Source organism: Chiloscyllium punctatum, chromosome 20 (genome assembly GCF_047496795.1).
Source record: "Chiloscyllium punctatum isolate Juve2018m chromosome 20, sChiPun1.3, whole genome shotgun sequence".
NCBI lineage: Eukaryota > Metazoa > Chordata > Chondrichthyes > Orectolobiformes > Hemiscylliidae > Chiloscyllium > Chiloscyllium punctatum.
In genome coordinates this window covers 16,805,056-16,826,920 of record NC_092758.1, presented here as the reverse complement: position 1 = coordinate 16,826,920, position 21,865 = coordinate 16,805,056, and the positions used below count along the sequence as shown (strand labels likewise).

Genomic DNA, 21,865 nt, shown 5'->3' with positions numbered 1-21,865 from the left:
GTAGCTGAATTCATTCTCAGGAAAGGTTTACACTTGGTCAGGGTCCAATTCAGCTGGGATCATTGTTACTACTTCTAATGAATCTGAAGAGGTGTCCTGAAAACCAATATCCATCACGTCTACAGTCTTCATAACTCTCACATTCCTGCTTCATTGTCAGGGATAAATGCTTTTCAAGGATGGCTGCTCAGAGATAATGATGACATATTCCTGCGCTTCAGGCTCTCTGCCTTTATTACCGACTCCCACAGTTACCTGGATTACACCTCTACCCACCCTACCTCTTGCAAAAATGCCATCCCGTATTCCCAATTCCTCCGCCTCCGCTGTATCTGCTCCCAGGAGGACTAGTTCCACCACAGAACACACCAGATGTCCTCCTTCTTCAGAGACCGCAAGTTCCCTTCCCACGTGGTTAAAGATGCCTTCCAACACTACTCGTCCACATCCCGTACTTCCGCCCTCAGACCCCACCCCTCCAACTGTAACAAGGACAGAAATTCCCTGGTGCTCACCTTCCACCCTACCAACCTTCGCATAAACCAAATCATCCACCGACATTTCCGCCACCTCCAAAAAGACCCCACCACCTGGGATATATTTCCCTCCCCAACTCTTTCTACCTTCCGCAAAGACCGTTCCCTCCATGACTACCTGGTCAGGTCCATGCCCCCCTACAACCCACCCTACCATCCTGGCACCTTCCCCTGCCACCGCAGGAATTGCAAAACCTGGGCCCACACCTCCTCCCTCACCTCTATCCAAGGCCCTCAAGGATCCTTCCACATCCATCAAAGTTTTACCTACACATCCACTAACATCATTTATAGCATTCGTTGCTCCCGATGCAGTCTCCTCTACAATGGGGAGACTGGACGCCTCCTAGCAGAGCGCATTTGGGAACATCTCTGGGACACCCGCACCAATCAACCACACCGCCCTGTGGCCCAACATTTCAACTCCCCTTCCCACTCAGTCAAGGACATGGAGGTCTTGGGCCTCCATCACCGCCGCTCCCTCACCACCAGATGCCTGGAGGAAGAACACCTCATCTTCCGCCTTGGAACACTTCAACCCCAAGGCATCAATGTGGATTTCAACAGTTTCCTCATTTCCCCTTCCCCCACCTCACCTTGGTTCCAAACTTCCAGCTCAGCACTGTCCCCATGACTTGTCCTACCTGCCTATCTTGTTTTTCACCTATCCATTCCACCCTCCCCCTGACCTATCACCTTCATCCCCTCTCCCACTCACCTATTGTACTCCATGCTACTTTCTTCCCACTCCCACCCTCCTCTAGCTTATCTCTCCACACTTCAGGCTATCTGCTTTTATTCCTGATGAAGGGCTTTTGCCCGTAACGTTGATTTTGTTGCTCCTCGGATGCTGCCAGAACTGCTGTGCTCTTCCAGCACCACTAATCCAAAATCTGGTTTCCAGCATCTGCAATCACTGTTTTTACCTACAAATTCCTGGGGCCAAGTGTACATATAAAGGTAACACACCTCTTCACCAGAGTCATTGCGCCGCAGACAATAGGCCTTCTCAGTTTTGAATGCTTGGTTAAATCTGGAGAGGTCTTTCAGAGCAGGAGGAGTCCATCAGTATAACCAGTACCATACTGGCTCCAATATACATGTGTCTGGTTGTCTCCATGGACAGGTTTGGCTCCCAAGGAGAAGCAGGATAAATCAGAGTAGTGTTCAAGTGGGTCAGGGTGGTCCCTGTTAGATTGAGTTGGGAGTGTGGGTCAACTGATAGTCAGGTCTTCTGAGGAGCATCATTGTACCTTCAGGAGAGTCAAGTGCAGCAGGATGCTCAGTGACTGCCAGAAATACACAAAGACCTGTACTCCCTCACATTTACCATTCATGCTCAGCATTAGCAGCACGGAGACAGGGGAATGAATGACAAGAGTCACAAATAACCAATTTAAATCACAAGGGGTCTTCTCCTTACATCCCTTGGCTATACCTTCCTTCATTCAGGTACAGTAAATAAACATCTCTGAGTGTAAGACACACTGAGAACATTTGGAAGTCACCCGTTCCATTGAGATAATGTCCCAGGAAAGACCCAAATCTTGTGTAATGTCAGTGCCTTCCATCAGTTTGTACTTCTCAGTCCCAATATCAACTACAATGACCTCAATCTTATTTCATTGATAGCTTTTATTCTTTTTTATGAATTGATATAAATTGAAATGGTTCTAGTAAATTTGCCTGATAGGTGACATGAGTTCATAAATTCACCATTTTGTTATGACATTAAAAATCTAACAACAGAGACAAAGATCATATTCTGCATGAGAATCTGACAGTGTTAAAGTGCTCACTCTATTTTGTGGGGAATGGTTTTATATCAGTGTCTATTGACCATCTATTTACGGTAGTTCTGGACTTACTCTGATCCACATCAATGTTTGTGTTTCCAGTGAGAATATTGGAGTTATTTTCTTGAACTTCCCATGTATATAAATTCTGATCTTCAGCTCCAGCATTTCTAATGATGAGATGGACCGTGTTATTCAATCGGATCTCATCAGTGTTGATCCTCCTGTTTTCCTGAGAAGAGTTTCTCTGTTTCCAGTGAAGACTGACAGTATCTGAGAGTCTGGAGATGGTGCAACTGAGGGTGATATCACTGCCCATTACAGGCCTCTGTGAATCGACCTCAACTGTAAAAACAGAGACATGATGATTATACATCTCAGAAAGCTGCTTGCAAGATCTTACTCTTCAACAGATAGACTCAGATGCTGACCAGCCATGTTTTACACTGGACATTCACATTTCCAAGCTTTTGTTCACAGATTATTTCCCTTGGCATTCCCTATTCCTTTTCTACCTACAGTTTCTTGGCAACATTAACCAAAGACATGGCTTGAAATTACTTGAGGTTTTGAGGGTTTTGCCAGCTCTCCATGGAGCTTGTTGGAAACCCAAGATAGCTTTTGAACCACTTCCAACCAGGCATTGGTGTGGCCATTGTCCTGTCTTCACCTGAAATCAAGACATAGGGGATGGAAGTCCTGCCCAGCGAGAGTGGGTGCTTTTCTAGGATTGGGGTAGCAGGATGGTGTAAGGGCGTTCTTCCAGAAAGCACCCTTCGATCTGGTTCAGGATGGTCATGGCAAGGGTGTAAGGACGTTCTTCCAGCAAACAACCTCCAACCTGTTGACCATTACCTTGATCATTGCTACTGACTACTATTGATAGATGGAGCCCCACCCAGTCTCAGGTTCAGCACCTGCAAATGATTGACAACCGTGATGAATACTGCTTGGTGACAGGCCCTCTCCTTGAGTTAAACCCAGCAGGAGTGGAATGAGACCCTTAACTCATCCTGAATGATTCACTTACGTGATTGTAATGAGGTCAACTAAGTGTATTAAAGAGTATGAGTACCCTGATTGAGGCAGTTAATCCAGTCCAATCAGTGAGCCCTTGGTGACAGATGACAATAGGAGTGTTAGAAATTGTAGATTCATGGAATCCCTACAGTGTGAAAACAGGCCATTTGTCACAACAAGTCAAAAGAGTAACTCACCCAGACCCGACTCTATTATTCTACATTTCACCTGACTAATGTATCGAACCTCCACATTCCTGAACACTTGGGCAGTTTCTTCACTTTGAGACCAGGCTGTGAGGGAGATTGATGAGTGTCAAGGACTCCTCACATGGAAATAAAGGGTGACTAAGTTATGGGGCACCTGCCTCTGTGGAATTAATTTGAGGCCCTCAGTTACCAAAGCTCAGTACCTTGAGATGTGGAAGATTCTATACATTTGGTCAGCTTCCATATGTCTATTCGCGATACTCTGATCAATCTCTCCACTTTCTCTCACGTTTGCTTCTGTGTTGTCACAATGTTGATGTAATCTCTAGTTTTAGATAAGATGCAATTTGCTGCAGTTACATAATCGAAAGACCAAAGTCACCATCATCAGTGTTCACTGTGAACACCGTACTGATACCTGCAGTTCTATTTCTCTCCATGGCAAATTTCTCTTAAATTATATGAAAGTAAAGAAAAGATTGGAAACAAAAGCTGAAAATGAGAATCACAGTTACTTATCCTCAATCCATCCACTTGTTTTAATGACCTTTTTAGTGACCATTCTCTTTTTTATTCAGATAGTCATTCTAGTTTAGGTGGTTAAATATTTGGAAGTATGAGAACATTTTATTCGTAATCCTTGTACCAAACTCCATTCCCTAACTGCTGGTGCCATCTCTCTCTTCATGGAAACTTTAACATTAAGTTAGATAGTTTGCAAATTTGATATCAGTTTGCTCTGAAATTGTAATGGAAAGGGTTAATTTGAATATGGAGGTAGTAAGCTGCATCAGCAGTGATTAAAAAATCACGTTAATGACGAGACTTTGGAGAGAGATCTAACAGATTTGATCTCATGCAAAGTGTATGTGCTAAGAAATGTTAATAAGCAGTTACCTTCAATGGGCTCTGGAAACTAAAAAAACACTTCTTTTATACAGGTGGATGCAAAGTCTATAGACTTGAAAATGTTAGTGATGATGTAAGGGATCATGTGACAACCAGGAGGAAAGGATCCCAAAAAGAGATGCAAAAATGTTTGGTGTACGTGTAGATACTACATAGCACATGAATAAATTCTTCCCGTTTGAAGACCTTGAAATGCAGCAACTTCGCTTTAATAAGATAATCGACCCAGTCTCAACCAAGATTCCCACCACAACAATAGAGGGATTGTGTTTCCAATTCCTATTTGTGCCATCACTCAATAGGAATGGATTCCAATGATCTATGAATTTACGTGGATTAGCAGGAAATAATTTTGTTCAAACTTTTTCACTTCTTGCTACTCACCTTTGATCACAAATAGTTCAATCTGTTTCAGGATTTTCTTACTGGGCTGTGTTTGAGTCCAGGTAAACAATCCAGAAAGTTCAAAGCTGGGATTTCTGATTAACAGGTTGAGGGTACCACACTGCTGATGTATTGTCTGAGAAATGTCTGGTGTATCATTGTAATCATCACTCCATTTTACAGCCCACTGCTGACCTTCTCTGTGAAAAGTTCCCAATTGTTTTGTAGTTTGTCGGCCTGAATGTGGCTTCCATTCCCAGATACTGGAGCCATTTCCAGGATTGTCTGGTCCTTTCAATAAAAAGTACTCTTCCTGATGGAGAAAATGCCTTTCATTGAGGTATCCTGGAAGGGAAAATTAAAATAGATAACATGAGACAATAAATTTCAATGTTTACTGGTGTAATATTGAAAACTGGAAAATTTGTCTCCAATAAGTTCTTATGTATGACTCAGATATGACACAACACAAACACACAAGAGTAAAAGACTTTGTAGCTCGCAGAGCAAAGGTCTTTGTGTTCAAGATGTATTTAATTTTTTTTAATGCAATATGCATGTTTTGTTGCCACTTCATCGATATCCCATGAGAGATGGAGGGGTTCTAGATCTAATCAGAGGGGATTCAGCCAGTCAAGTGGCTTAAGTGTCAGAGAGCAAGCATTTTGTGGATAGTGACTGTAACTTTGTAAGTTTTGAAGTCATTATGTGTAGTAATTGCAACCAGGTTGATCCCATTGACTAAGAGGTTCTTGAGTTAATCTGAGACAACGAGGAAAGCCTTGGCTGACCAATATATCCAGGAGATCCCCTCTGATTCTGTTTTGATTTAATCCTGACCCTCCCCTTCCCTTCTTTGATCACTTAGGCAATGCCCTTTGCTGAAAAGGCCACTGCTTGTCACTGGACACTCAGGTGTTTCTTTTCCTCCTGGCGGTGGAGTAGGAATAAAGATTTATGCCCTCATTGTTCTTCATTGTATCCACTACCTGCTCACATGACACGGGCATTGGGGAAAAATAAGCGCTGCCACTGTTTGGCAGTAGTATGGCAGTGTATACAAAAGCATGAGAAAAAATATTTTTCAACAGGGTTTTAGAATCTCCACAGTTCTGGAGACAGACTCTGAGCTTGCTGGCTGGCAATCTGCACTGTCTAGGTGTGCTCCTGTAAATAAAAGGAAAAAGTATAACCAGGGGATCCGCTCCAATTCTATGTTGATTCATTCTCTAACCTTCCCTTCACTTTTTTTTCTATCACTTAAGCCTTTGATGGGGAGGGCACTACTTGTCACTGGCCACTCGGGTGTTTCTCTTCTTCCTGGTGGTAGAATATGAGTAAAGATTTATGCCCTCATTGTTCTTCACTGTGTCTTACACTTACACACACACGACATGGGTGCTGGGGAGAAATAAGCATTGCTGCTATTTGGCGGTAGTGTGGGGATTTACTTTAAAAATATATATAAAACCAGAAGATTAGAATCGCCTCATTTGTGGGCAAATAACAATAACCAGGAGCTCCCCTCCAATTCTATTTGGATTTAATCCTGACTCTCTCTTCACTTTTTCATTCACTTTGGCATTGCCCTTGATGAAATGGGCACAGCTTGTCACTAGCCACTCAGCTGTTTTTTCTTCTTTCTGATGGTAGAATGCAAATAAAGTTTTCTGCACTTCTTCACTGTGTCCTACACCTACACCTACACATACACGACATGGGTGCCAGGGAAAAATAAGTTCTACCGTAGTTTGACAGTAGTGTTGAAGTTTTGAACACAAAACTAACCAGAAGATTAATCTCCTCTGTTCAGGTGACTGACATAAAAAAAGAGAAAAACAAAGATAAACAGGAGTTTTAGTATCTCCACACTTAAAGACTGATTTCGAGCTGGTTGGCGACTGCCACTGTACTGCTGTAGGTTTTTGTTTTTGGTCTTATTTGTTTGTGGGGAACTGGATGTTGAGCTGGCTGACCACCGTCAGTGACCCTGTCGGATGTGGAGGGTGGTGGGGTGGGGAGTTGTTTGTGGTTTTATTTCTTTGTGAGGAACTGGCCTTTGAGTTGGCTGCCCACAGCCAGTGTGACCTGAGCTCCTGGCTCTTGAGCTGGCTGGCCATTGACCTGGCTGACCATACCCAGTTTGCGCTGGGTTCCTGGATCTTGAGCTAGCTGGCCACAGCCGGGATATGGTGGGGCCATTTGTCTTTTGGCAGGGCCGTTTTGTTTTCTCTTTCTGAGGAACTGACTTTGACTACAGCCAGTGGCAGAACTGGTTTCATTCCTTTTCCTTGGGCAACGAGCTTTTCAGCTGGCTAGTTGCAACCAGCAGCTTTGATAGTTTGGAGAAGATATGGGAGTGGAAGTTGGGGTGAGACTTATTCTTTGTTCCACGGTCAGCTGTTTGGAATGAACTTCTTACCTGTCTTGCCTCAATTCCCGTGCATGGACTGAACCTCCATGGTGAGCTGAACTCAGTGAGGAGGCCGATTTGTTGTATAAGGGCTCGGCCTCTGGGAACTGAATGTGGCCGAGCAAAAGTAACTGGCATGTTTACCTATTTGCTCCTCTCTGTTCCACTTACTTGATTAAAAAAATGTTTCAGGTAACACTATGTCAGCTTCCTTATCTGTAGCTTTTGATCCCTCCTGCTTCAGCTTGTGCCTCTGTAATCTTGTGACCACACAGTCAGGGAAAATTCCTGGATAAACATTCTCCATGTCTTCATTTGCCTGTGTCATCACTGACTTTTCACCGAGATTAGGCATCATGCCTCCTGGTGAATCGGCTATATCATTTGCAAGGACAAATTGTATTCCAGGAGCTGAGAGTTTGTCCAGTACTCCCCCTACTAATTCTCACTTTAGTCTGGACTCTCTAGCCTCACTTTCCATAACTGAGCACTTCTTGTCGCACCATGAATTCCTGTTACCATCACTTTTTCTGGCAATAGTCCCTCAGGAGTGCATATCTCCTCATCGTTCAGCTTTAGAGACTGAGAGGACCCTGTGTCCCATAATATTGTAACCTCCTTACCTACTGCTCCTGGCCTATGTGAGTAAACTTTATCCTTGCATGGACATTTTTTCAGCAGATCTGGCACTTCCTCCTTAATCAACCTCCGATCATCTTGTACACTCTGAGGCAGTTGTCTAATTTCCCTTGTACTTTTTGTTACTAATCCAACAAAACTTCCAGACTTGTCTGGTTTCTCTACATCTGGCTTCCTCCTAGCCCACCAACACTGTGATTTTGTGTGGCTCAGTTTATTACAATGAAAATACCAGAGCATTTTAATTTCTTTCTCCCTGTGAAGGGTTTTTGTTTTACCCTGTGCTAAGCTGTCCTTATCATATTCGTTGAGATCTACCTTTTCCTTTCCACATGAGGATGTCTCTTTGCCCCAATTTCTATCCCTCATGAACTGAAATTGATTCTGGAAGCCAAACTGTGTTTTATGGACTAGCTCATAATCATTAGCCACTTCAGCTGCTAACCTTGCTGTTTTAACTCTCTGCTCTTCCACATGAGATTGCACTTCTTCAGGCAGTGAATTTTTGAATTCCTCCAAAATAATTACTTCTTTAAGGGCATCATAGGGTTTGCCTGATTTTTAAAGCTCTTATTCATTACTCTGTTTGATCCTTTCAAACTCAAGTTAGATTTGACCGGGGTCCCTCCTTAGATTCCTGAAACATTGTCTATAAGCTTTGGGTCCAAGCTCATATGCACCTACAATGGCTTCCTTCATCTCCTCATACTCTCCAGGTCCCTCCTCTGATAGGGATGTGAATACCTCACTAGCCCTACCTGCAAGTTTTGTTTCGATCAACAAAACACCATTGCCACTGGCCACTGTATTTGTTTATCTGCCTTTTCAAATAAGATGAAAAAGGCTTCCACATCCTTCTATCAAACTTAGGCAATGCTTGAACAAACCTAAACAGTTTTTCACTGGGCTTCTGATTACCAAAGGCTTGCTCCTCCTCACTCTCTTCACCACTAAGCCTACCCTCAGCCTTTATCTGCAGGTTTTTAAGCTGTCTTTCCTGTTAAAGTGTCAGTTTTTGAAGGTTAAAAGCTTTCTCTTTTTCTTTCTCTGCTCACTCTGATTTCCTTTCTTCTGCTGCTCTCTCTTTTTCCCTCTATTTTGCTTTAAGTCCTAACTTGAACTGTTGTATTTCTTCTGCCCTTTCCTTATCTCTCACCTCTAACTCAAGTTGCTTCATTTGCACTTGAATTCTTGCCATCTCTATAGATTTTGATGATTTCTCCACCAAGTTTAAATGCTGAGCTATTGCTTTAATTATTTCTCTTTTCCTCACAGAAGCAACCAGTTTCAAACCCGTAGAACATATAACATAGAAAAACACAGCACAGTACAGGCCCTTTGGCCCTCGATGTTGCGCCGATCCAAGCCCACCTAACCTACACTGGCCCACTATCCTCCATATGCCTATCCAATGCCCGTTTAAATGCCCATAAAGAGGGAGAGTCCACCACTGCAACTGGCAGGGCATTCCATGAACTCACGACTCGCTGAGTAAAGAATCTACCCCTAACATCTGTCCTATTCCTACCACCCCTTAATTTAAAGCTATGGCCCCTCGTAATAGTTGACTCCATACGTGGAAAAAGGTTCTCATGGTCAACTTTATCTAAACCCCGAATCATCTTGTACACCCAGCTTGTTTGCTAATTCTTGCAACTTGGTCTATTTAATTCTTGCAAAACCTCCAAAGTCACACCATCCACATCCAGAAAACTTTTGGCGACTGAAAGAGCCATTTCTATCCCAAGCTTGGTGGACCCAACGAAACCAACACCCAAAAACACCCATTAGCACCTATCACTTGCTGTTTAAAATCCTGTAAAAAGCCCCCAATCTGTTATGGACTAGGCCTGACCATTCAAAACACTCTTAAGCAGGCAGCTCAGATCAGGATTTGCAATTTGTTTCAGTAAGTATACAGTGAAAATTACACTGATTAAGTTATCTAGATTAACTACTAGATTTCAAAACAAATAAAAATGAATTCACAAAGTTACGCAATGAAACACAAATAACAGAATGAAGAACCTCGACAGAACTATTTAATTATGCTAATCCGAATCTATACAACAGTCTTAATAAGCAAGCTCCCTTTAAATAAGCAAGCTGCAAAAGAGAGAGTTCCCAAATAGCTCCCTGCTGAACTTCCAATCAGTTCAAGACTCAACTAAAACTGCCTGGCTAGAGAGCTGACCAATCCCCTTTCATTATACAGCTCACTTCTAAAACATGGCCACTTTGAACTGAAGTCTAATCTGTTACAAATAAACAAAAGGCCTCTCCAAATCCTTTTCATGTCTGTACCAAACCAAACTGATCGAAGCCCAGTCTAGTTTATTATTCATCAGAAAAAAATCAAGGACAGAGTATCCTTGAGCCATGGAACAGCTTTTAGAATAAAATAGTGACTAGATTTGTGACACTTGTTGACGGGATATCCCCATCTGTTCAGCTATTTTGATAAAGAAGGAGATAAGAATAATGCAGAAGTTGAGTGTCTAAATTTGGGGAAGGCCAATTTCAACATTTCAACATAGAATTTGGTGACACATTCTGGGAGCAGGTACTTACTAGTATTTACCTCCCTAAAGGCATTGTGGGTCTGCCTACACTAAATGAACTGCAGAGGGTCAGGAAGGCAAATACTCACAACCTTCTCATGGGCAACAAGAGATCAGCAATAAAGTTGACCCTTTCCAGCTCATTCAATACAGGCCGAGGTTCCATTAGCTACAAACCCTACAGTTGTGGCTTCACATGGATTGAGTAGGATCCAGAAGCTTCCACATTCTGCAGCTGTGGCACCTGTCATGACAAATTACTTTGTTCAGTGAATGTATTGTTTTCTTAATTTGTAGTGCTCCCCTTCCCAGAACTGCTGCATTCCTCAACAGCTCACAGTCTGCACACGCAAGCAGTGCTCAGACGCATGTATTTATAATATCAGAAACAGACGGCAACATAGATAGAGATTGATGGGGAATGGTGTTCAGAGACAGCCTCACCTGATTGCTTTGATGGGAATAGTGATACTGCATGAAATGATATCAAGAGACTGGTGGTTAGTATGAACTGGAGAGCTTATATGGTAGGGAAAGATAATGTGAAAAATGGGTGAATAGTGGGAAACTGATCCAAGAACATGCTGAGCTCAGACAGAAGTTGAAATCCCCCAAGGATAAGAAATGATTTGGTGCAAAGCTGAGAGAGGACAGCACTAAATACATCTCAGTGAGAACAATTTGATTGGTGGGCAGTAAAGAACAAGGACGATAGTTGAAATGGATGGGGGATGGAACAAAGTGGGATATGCAACAGAGGAAAATGTACCAGAGGAGAAAGGATGCAATTCAAGCCAGAATATGGTGATTAAATCTACAACTCAGTGGTCTGACTGGTCTCATTTGGGGCCATAAAGGATTCAGAATCAGGGAATCATACAGTGTAGAAGAGGCCCTTTGGCTGATCAGGTCTGCACCAACAAAAAATGACTCTAAATCTACATTAGTCACACTTTCCAGCACTTGCTCCATAGCCTTGAATGTTATGACACTTCAAGTGCTATTGAAATAACTTGATAACCTAAAAATTGTGATGGTTTTGGAAATGATCCTGCAGCAATATGGAAAGGAAGCAATATGGACAGAAACCTCAACCAGGTTTCTGTGAAGGCCATGATATTGATCCAATTATCTACAATAAGCTCCACAATTACAAGGCTTATTTTCACAAGTGCATGGATACTTTTAATGGAGATCTATTTCATGGTAGTAGGAGCTGAGACAATGGGAGATTGCATTGATCAACAGTGGATAAGTCATTCGGATAGGAAGCAAATTGATGAGATAAAGACCAAGTACAGTATTGGACAGGAAGCTCGAAAGGAGAGAAGAATGGGACATTTGGTGTGTTTCTTCATAATGGGGAAATGTGAGTGTCTCAATAAGACCTCCAGATATTGCCAAGGGATGCAGAGAAGGACCCGAGCCGTAATCTCCCCAGATCATAAAGTCAGGGTAGTGGCAGGAAAGCAGGAAGGTCCAGAGGTAGTGATGGGTTGGGGTGGGGATTTAGGAAAACAGAGCACATTTAATTGGAGAAATGAAGAAAGGCAAGACAATAGGAGAGAGTTGTCAAAGAGAGATAAAGATTTTAGGAGATTTTGCGAAAAGAAGTAAAACCAACACTTGGACACAAGGCACGCTTTTAATAATTCACCTGTTAAATGTTTTCTCCAGAAAAATTGATATCTGCTCTGAGAGGCCTCTGTTCTATGTGTGAGCAGGACAGAGAAAAAAAATCAAGTTAGACTTTGTCACTCTCCATACGGTTAGGGGACCATTTGAGAAAATTTCAGTCCATTACCAAAGGGCAATCTGTCCTGACCATTCCACGGTCAGTCTAGGTCACTGGAACCTCTCCTCAAGCACTTGCCTAGTCATCAGACCTCCTTTCTATGCCTCTGTTATGATGCTTGATAACGATTAAATACACTTCTGAACTATTTTGTTTAAAATCAGTGTGATCTCTGCCTATTTTCCAATATCCTCTCCCCTTCTTACACATGATTCTGACACTATGAGTTAAAGAGAAGGATATTTGTTCATCTCTCAAGATTTGCACACGTAAACTGGTTCAAATGTAATCTTCGCTTACGATTTTACCTTCTCATGCAGATTGTCAGCTTTCACTGCAAACTTGATGAAACATTAGGTATGAACATTGAACACTCTCTGACAAATGGTCATCCATTTTCCAATTCACCTGAATGTGATAAATGACTGATTATACAATTTGTCACGCAGACAGTAAAGTGTTATCTCAGGGAAAATTTCTGATAGACTGCACCATTGTAGAGGTCACACACAAGATATAAAGGATGGGTTACTGCTGCCAGTCAGTAGTAAGTAGTAAGTAGTAGAGCAATAAGTAGTAACAATATTTCCTTTGGATTATATGTATAAGACCAAGCCCTGAATCACTTACCACTGTGTTCCATATAGTACGGGACTGAAATCTGAGGCATGTTTTGATGAAACAAAATACATGTCCACTTCCCTTTGACTCTGTCAGCTCTCCGAATAATCAGTCTCAATGATTTCTCTTCCCTATTCGTCTCAGTCAATGCCTTTTCTTTAACAATTTTATCATCACTATTGATCCAAACAAGTCTGATTGATTCAGTGACATCAGAGACAGAGCAGGTCAGGGTAATGGAGTCTTCCTCAGTCTCTGCATCAGAGGGTTCCGCTGTGACTGTGTAAACCAGAAAATCATTTAGATTTTAAACAATTGCTTGATCATTGAAAGCAGCATCAACATTCTGTCCCCTACCTTTAACTGTGATTACTGTAATGGTCACCATTTTATATGATTCCAGGGAACATGTATAAACTCCTGCATCTTCAAACAGGACAGGGACAATCCTCACACTGAAGTTTGTACCATTAAACGTTGATGATGTGGGGACCAGTCGATTCCCAAAGTGAATGTGATTTATATTGATGGCTTGAGATCTCGAAGCAGATGTTATGATGTTGTCCTGATGTTGAGGATCTGACCTCCACCTCCACTCAGCAGTTTCAAAATTAGAACCAGCATAATGACAAACCAGATTGAGTTCATTGTGATCTGTGCCTGAGCGATAAAGGATGTAATTCTCTCCATATAAATCTAGAAAAGAGAGACAGAGAACCACATGCTAGGACATTATGTTTGTGCAAGAACAGGAAAAAGGCAAAATAATCATTGATTATTACTGCATTAAAATATTTGTGTTGATCATCAAAACAGTATATCATCATATTTTTCTCAAAACAACTACTTAAACATAGTGAATTTATGTGAGATCGATATGTAGAAATGGGAAATCTTTTCTCACTTTAATATGATGTTTCTCTTTGAATGATATTGGGATTTAAGACGCATCTTCACAGATATATGAACAGGAAGAGAACAGGGGGTTTAGACTGAATAGAGGCAAAAGGTTTTTCGCAGTGAAAGGCATCCTGTATCAGTATAGCCTCAGTGGGCTGAGGGGCCTGTTCCTGTGCTGTTCTGTTCTTTGCTGTTTGTTCTAAAACATCAAATTCCTGACACTGAGCAACAACATATATTCCTGCTGTGAGTGGTAGCTGCAGTTAAACTGTGATATTGGGATTGCTGGAAGGTGCAATAGGATATGCCTGTCTCGGAAATGGTGAGAGAATTATCAGACAGGGTGGAATTAATTGAGTAGCAGGTAAAATCACCAGATTCTCACCATTGAGCTAAATTTCAGCGATGAAGTTCTCACTCCATGGGTGGTGGGTTTACTATCTCACCTGCAGATGTCGAGGTGTTTATTGGCATTTCATTCAAAGCGCAACCGCATATTGCAGCCTGGAGCCCGTCCTAAAACCTTACCCTCCTTTGGTTGCACTCCAACCTTCTCCTCAACCGCTTGATGCTATGAACAACATTCCCGCTGCCCGAATGCCACAATCTGACCATCCACTGCCTGTCTCCCACAAGCCTGCCCTCCTCTGTCTGATACCTCAGACCTGCCCTCCTGTGCCTGTTATCACAAACCTGCTCTCCACAGCCTTCAACCAATCCTGTCCACTGATTGATGTGCTCAACTTTTGCCATCCTCTGACAGTTTCGTCATCCCAGATCTAGCAGATAGAATTCCAAGATCTGGAGAAAGCCCCTTCCAGCCTCAGCAAAAGGCTAAACCTCTGTTCTGCCTCAAGTCAGATTTTGGAAAACTCCACCGTCCACATATTCCATCTCTCACCCCCTCAGCCTCCAACCCCAGGATCTCAGCTGTCAGCTCTTGGCCTCTCAGAAAAGGCTCCTTTGTCATCTTCCTTACTGCCTGTACTGAATGTCCTCGCTGCTCACCATGCCTCAAACCACAAGCTGTTTCTCACTCACATTGGCTGCTGATAGGTTCAGTAACAAGTTTATCAATAAACAAGGTGGAAAAATTACGTGTGGTTGGAGTTGCAGGACTTTACCATATCCCTCCATTCGATTTATGGGGGGGTACCTTTCTCTGATTGGTCAAAATCCCTTAGGGTGCTATCTCCCTAGCAATTTGAGGACTTTCAGACTATTGTCCTTGTGTATTTTGAACTTTGTCAAGGAGGTGTGCATTATCCCATCCAAAGTTTGGTTCATGGTCTGCAGTAAGTGCAAACTTCACACAGATAGTCATCTGAGGCAGGAATTGAACCCAGGTCTCTGGTGCTGTGAGGAGCAGTGCTAACCACTGAGCCACCATGCTGCTTGTGCCATCCAGGGCATTGCCTCTACAGAGGGCAATTCATGTATGGGAGTGTTGGATGGCATGGAGGAAATGGTCACTGGGAGAGTGTTGTAGGCTAGGAGTTGTAAGATATGGTTTGAAACCATGTGGGCTTTTGAGCAATTTGCCTCGATCAGGGAAAGTTAAGGCTCAGCATGGGGTTTGTAACACATTGACAGAGAGGGGCTTTGGCCAGTTTGGGGACATCAGCTGTGACAATGATGGCTTCCACAATAATGGTTAGAGGAATGCAGGGACGCAAAATGAAGGAGGAGCTGAATTGAGGAAATTGGGTGGGTGGAAGCAGGAGGTACTCAATTAGCCCAAAGAACTATCTCAATCTCCCCATGTGTTCTTCAAATGAACTTCTCAATTCTCTATCAAGTTGAAAAGAGTTACAGCCAAAGTCAGAGGGCATTTAGTTTTGGGGGACAGAATTACAATGTGTATTTTTCTGCCAATGGAATGGGACGCGAACAGTCAGGAGCCCAGTGCATGTAGAGCCATGTTCATCTATCCTCAGTTGTTACATTGCCAGCACAACAACAGGATTCAATCCATCATATTCCAACAAGATCGTATGGACTCGTGCCTTCACAGTGAGTCCTGATTTCAAGCTCATGCTGTCACAGATACAGAGGACTCAATGCAGTAATGGAGGCAAATATATTAATTAATTACTCCATTCTCGTAAGACAATTATCACAAGTGCACATTTTGGCATTCTGGCTGGATAGCTAAGGAGAAGGAGTGACAAGAGTTAGGGGTTAAAAGGGAAAGATTGGGCAGATGATGGTTGAGTGGTAATATCACTAGACTTAATAGTGAAATAATGAACTTAAATAATGAACCGGATTCAAATCTTACCATAGTAAATGGTGAAATTTGAATTCAAATCAAGATCAGGAATTACGAGTGCAATGATGACCATGAGACCAATGTTGTGTATATAGAGTAGGGAATGTGGACAGATGGATATGGCAGAAGCTGAGGGTGGGCTTTGAGTGAAGAAGAGGATAAAAGCTCAATGTAGTATTTTGGAGTAGACAGTAAGCATTTATAATGGAGGCTGGTTAGCTCAGCTGGTTGACCAGCTGATATACATTGCACAGGGATACAAACCTAGAAGGTACAGTTCCTGCATTGGCTGAGGTTACCACAAAATCTCCATCTTCTCAACTCAACCCTGAATTTAAAACATGGTGACACTCAGGTTAAGAATTTGCAGTCATCTCTTTCGAATGAGTGAGTAGGATTATGGCAATTTCACCTTGACCTAAATTTGTATGAAATGGAGAAGAAATGGAGGGCAGCACGGTGGCACAGTGGTTAGCACTGCTGCCTCACAGCGCCAGAGACCCAGGTTCATTTCCCGTCTCAGGCGACTAACTGTGTGGAGTTTGCACATTCTCCCTGTGTCTGCGTGGGTTTCCTCCAGGTGCACCGGTTTCCTCCCACAGTACAAAAATGTGCAGGTTAGGTGAATTGGCTATGCTTAATTGCCCGTAGTGTTAGGTGAAGGACCCATGGGTCTGGGTGGGTTGCGCTTTGGCGGGTCGGTGTGGACTTGTTGGGCCAAAGGTCCTGTTTCCACATTGTCAGTCAGTAATCTAAAAATAGAGATGACTGAATATGCCAGCATTTCACCAGCTGTAAACAGATAGTAATGGGAGCAAGGGGCATGTTTATGTTTCTTATTCCCTATCACCTTAAAGTGAGATGGAAACCAAAATATCTGGACTTCAACAAATAAGTCTATAATATAAATTATAAACAACAAATGTGGTTTGAAGAAAAACAGAAATACAATATGAATCTGTGAGACATGGAGTTAGGTGTTTGCTGCAAGTTTGGGTTCTTGGAGTTCTCAGTTGAAGGTACAGCTTCATGTGATCACATTATATGTAACAGTTTCATAACAGTAATACTTTAATATTCACAATGAGGAAACTGCACTTACCCACATAAACGGAAATATCTTGTTTCACTTTGAGAACCATGGATCCATTTTCCTGTACTTCACACACATACAGCTTCTGATCCTCCACGGTAACGTGTTTGACCATCAGATAGACTGTGTTATTCACTCGAATCTGATCGGTTTTCCCATCATTCTGCCGAGATAAATCTCTCCGTTTCCATTGGAGACAGACTGTATCCGAGAGTTTGGAGATAGCACAGTTGAGGGTAACATCGCTGCCCACCCTGGTGTAAGAGTTCTGAGCGCTTGATTCAACTGTGGAAAACACAGAAGGAATGATTAATGTAATCAGTGCCAGGTACAATTCAGTGACAAGGATCGAACTGACTTGCTCATGTGCCCTTCCTGAGCACTTGCTCCTTTCTGCAGAAACAATTAAGAACAAATTACACACAGAGCATCTTACTAGGAGAATAAGACAAACAACTTGAGTCCTGCTCTAACCGTGAGAGAGAGAGCAGAGGTAATAATACACTTTATCTATGAACTTGTTGGAGGATGTCGGGTCAGAATATGGTTCCGTCATTTGGATGGTATTTGGGGATGTCAAGACCACCATTGACAGTGAAGTGATTGAAAGGTAGCACAACATCATAAGACATTGAGAAGGCTCACGTTCCATTCGGTGCTGAATAAACAAGTCTACATAGGCGCTGGGTTCCTGCACAATGATCCACAAGACATCAGGGTCATCACAGCCCCACTGGAAACTTCAATCAGTGGCCTCCCAAAATGCTTCTGAGCATGGTTCCAAGTATTTGCCTCCAAGATGAATGGCCCTTCAGGAGAGGCTTGTTCTAAAACTGCTCTCCCTCACATGCAGTTCCACTTGACAAATGGCCAGTAATGATTAGATCTTCAAAAGGGTCTTTGTAAACAGTAGCATCCATTAGCTCCCAAATTCCAAACACTCTGGTGCCTCAACCCCGTGAGCCATGTGATACTCTGGGACGGGGCTCTGATCACTGGTCCTAGTGTATGAAGTCTGACCTGGATGAGGCAGTGTTAGATCATTGATCTGGGAGAGAAGGTCCAATTCACTTCAATGTAACAACAATTAAAATAAGGACATACTGAACATAATGTTCTAATTTGGAGATCAAGTTTGGGGCCATGCAAGAAGTGAGCATTTTTTCAGCTTGGGGTGGAGCATGTTTTCTCACACAGTTATGTAGATGTCAGCTCATTACATATGCAAGGAATATATAAATCTTGTGAGAGGGGGATTTTCACATGACGTCCCTGCCTCTCTTGTGCAGGATCAATGCACTGCTGATAAAACTGGGCTTGGAAAGACTATCATTCCCTGAAAGGTAAGGGATCACACAGGATCTTGGAGTGGACACAGTAATAAACTACTGCAAAGTGTGCCTGCTTCCCCTAGACAGACAGACATCCACCCTTGACCAGTGAGTGCAAAGGTGTAAGGGTAAGAGGGAGTGAATGACACTTGGGAAGGGGATGCCACTGAATGTGTAATGGGGTGGGGGAGGTTGTATGCAATAACAAGAGTGACAGGGCATGGGCCGTGGTTGGAGTTGGGGGCAGGAGCAGAGTTTACGTATGAGGAGCAGAGAGAAGATGGTGGCACTTACCTTGGCTGAGCAGAGAGGGCCATTGACCTTCTTGTAGCACTGCTGGCCATTCTTGTCTGTGGATACAGCAGAGTTCTGGGTAGCAACCTCGACCATGCTGCCAGGCTCTGATACCATGACCTCCTCAGCACGTTCCCCAGGAAAAGGACCAGCCTCCTCTGGACATCCCCACCTCTATGCCATCATTCAACTGTGGGATAGTCGCGATGTATGCAGGCATTTGGCAGATATCTGGTGTGTGGTGAGTTCATTCAGCAAGGGAAGGTGATAGGAATGGTTTAGAATCAGGGCAGAGGGGTGCTTCATGGCACGAGTGAGGTACTTATTTTGATGAGTTGAGTAAGATACAGCAAAAGATCACACTTGGTCTGAAAGTTAGAAAACCTCCACACAAATCGATAAAACTGCCACTAAGCCAAACAACAAGAGGCCCAAACAACAAAGGCCCAGGCCCTTTTGGGTCCTGAAAGAAAACTACACAGCAACATCTTTTAGATTGGTTTCACGTGACGGTTTCTCACTGAACTGTCAGAACACACATTTGTTGTACAAACTCACTGTTATATAGATTGATCCAGTTGTTGCTAATGTTGAAATTGTCAAGATAGTTTTGCTCATTTTGACAATTTCAAAAGGAATAATGAACAGAATGTTTCCCTTTGTGTTTCATGCACTTTGTGCACTGCATGACTAAAGCTCATACAATCCCATTATCACATGTCCAATTATTTACAGACAGTCAGTTTATTGAATCTTTCCAAATGATATTTCACTCACCTTTGATCCCAAAGATGTTGTACTTTTTCAGGATGACTTTATTTGGCTGTGTCTGAAACAGGGTGTATAATCCTGCAAGGTCAAATTTGGGCTTTTTAAGTCTCAGATCAAGGGAATAGTGATTGTAGTACAGCGACCAGTGCAAGTTATTGTCTCTATAGTATTCACTCCTTTCTACATTGAACCAACTTGAGCTTATTTTCTGAAAAGTAATCAGCTGCTGTTTTTCTTGCCCTGAGTGTGGTTCCCATTCCCAGACAAAAGTATCCTCTCTAGGATTGTCTGGTCCTTTTAATGAAATATCATCTTGTCCATCCACAAAATAAATATAATTTGGGTTTCCTGTTAGAAAGAGGAACAATAGTAGCGTTAAATATAAAATCACAATGGTTTCATCTAATTTATGTCACGATTAATATCATCAATTTATTTGAGTGGGAGAGAAATTTGTAAAAATGCACCGACAACAGGTTTCCAATTTGTTTTCCCTGTAATAGTGTTTCTGAGTTGGCAGGCAAATAAGAGTTACTGTCAAGGGAAGAACGATTGCATTGGAGATGGGACTTTGACAAACACAGGAAAAAAAAGCCTCCTCTACTGCAAGCTCATCAAGAGTGGGAGCCTGGTACCAAAGGCTCTAGTGATGAGAGGTTGAGGCAAGAGGCAAGGTCTGGGTTCAAGCCCCACCTGCTCAGAGGTGTGTTACAACATGTCTGAACAAGTGGATTATAATGAACTCAGATCTCCTCCATTATTTAGTTCCCGACACATTCACAATGATTTGAAGCAGTCAGGTGATATATTTCTTCTAAAATAATAATCAAGATCAGAGAATCCTGAAAGATCAATGACCTGAATTCATTTTATTTCAGAAAGTGGTGACTCTGTGGAGTAAAGGGATAATACTGTTGGATTTATGACAAATAGTATCGCATATTGAAGGCCATTAGTTTTGTTTTCTGTTCAGAAGAATTTAGATTGAACAAGACTTTTCTGACAAAAATGAAGTTCAGGAAAGAACAGGATTGAGTTCAGAAACAACTCAGAAGGATATCAAACCAATTCAGCAAATCATTCAACTCAATTGTTTACTTAAAAATCACACACCAGGTTATAGACCAACAGGTTAATTTGGAAGAACTAGCTTTTGGAGTGCTGCTCTTTCATCAGGTAGCTATGGAACAGGACCCTAAGACATAGAATTTATAGCAAAAGATTTCAGTGTCATGGAACTGAGATGATATACTGAACAAACCTAGATTGCTGTTTAGTCTTTCATCATTTAGAATGGGTTGCAGGTTTCAGCTCATTAATATGTAAATCCCGGAATTTCTTTTAAGTCAATATTACATGGATTGACTGCCTTTGGAAATAGAACCAATCTGATTGAAGATTGGGATACCGACAGACTCTAACCTGACACTTTTAATGCATTGTCTGAGCTGAGATGGCACCTTTTTTTATAAAACCTTAACTTATCGTGAGAATGTGACATAAAATACTTCTGGGATTTACATATTAATGAATCAAAACCTGTAACCCATTCTAATAGATGAAAGACTTAAAAGCAATATAGGTTTGATCAATATATCAGTTGTGTTGCATGAGACTGTAAGATTTTGCTGTAAATTCTGTGTCTTAGGATCTTGCTGCACAGCAACCTGATGAAGGAGCAGTGCTGTGAAAGCTAGTGCTTCCAAATGCAGGTACACCTGTTGGACTATAATCTGGTATTGTGTGATTTTTAACTCTGTCCACCCCAGTCCAACACCTGCACATCGAGATCTTCTCAATTATTTAGTTTCCAAACCAAGAGATTTTGTCCTGCAAAGTAGTCAAACTGAAAAATATTAGGCTTTCAAATTTGTGGCAAGTTCATGTCAGCAGACTTGTACCTGGCTCAATAAATTGTCTCCACAGTCCACAGCAAAGAGTCTACAGATTAGTCAAAACTGAAAGAGTTAATCTGATGAATTTGAGTCTGCAACAAATTGTCTTGGAAAACTGATTGAAAATATTTTTGCTTTGTGTTTGAGAATCCTTTATACAGAGAGAAGCTTGAGTGTGACCTAATGTCTGGAACAGTAACTGCTGGGGTTGACCATAGTTCATCCATGGACAGAGTTGACTTACTCCAAGGGAATGATTTGGCAGGAGTAAATTGTAGCTTCTCCAATAGTCACAGAAAGGCCAAGTGAGGCAAGGAAACAGCAGTTACATGAGAAGGTCCAAGAAATGTTTCCTTTACGTGTAATGACATGAGCACTGGCTAAACAAAGTCCAACATTGGTGGAAAAAAGTAGCACACAGCGATA

At 42.2% G+C, this 21,865-nt stretch overlaps 2 protein-coding genes across 2 annotated transcripts in view; both read right to left on the bottom strand.

Moving 5' to 3' along the window:
* LOC140491935 (uncharacterized) overlaps nucleotides 1-21,865 on the bottom strand; it is a 93,507-nt gene that overhangs the window by 62,297 nt on the left and 9,345 nt on the right. The gene's annotated exons all lie outside the window — the stretch shown is intronic.
* LOC140491936 (uncharacterized) overlaps nucleotides 1-21,865 on the bottom strand; it is a 37,780-nt gene that overhangs the window by 6,791 nt on the left and 9,124 nt on the right. Inside the window, exons 3-8 of the mRNA XM_072590411.1 lie at nucleotides 19,551-19,892; nucleotides 17,158-17,433; nucleotides 13,241-13,579; nucleotides 12,893-13,162; nucleotides 4,855-5,199; nucleotides 2,405-2,677 (exon numbers count right to left, since the gene is read on the bottom strand). Coding sequence (XP_072446512.1) covers nucleotides 2,405-2,677; nucleotides 4,855-5,199; nucleotides 12,893-13,162; nucleotides 13,241-13,579; nucleotides 17,158-17,433; nucleotides 19,551-19,892 — 1,845 coding nt within the window. The remainder of the gene's footprint in view (nucleotides 1-2,404; nucleotides 2,678-4,854; nucleotides 5,200-12,892; nucleotides 13,163-13,240; nucleotides 13,580-17,157; nucleotides 17,434-19,550; nucleotides 19,893-21,865) is intronic.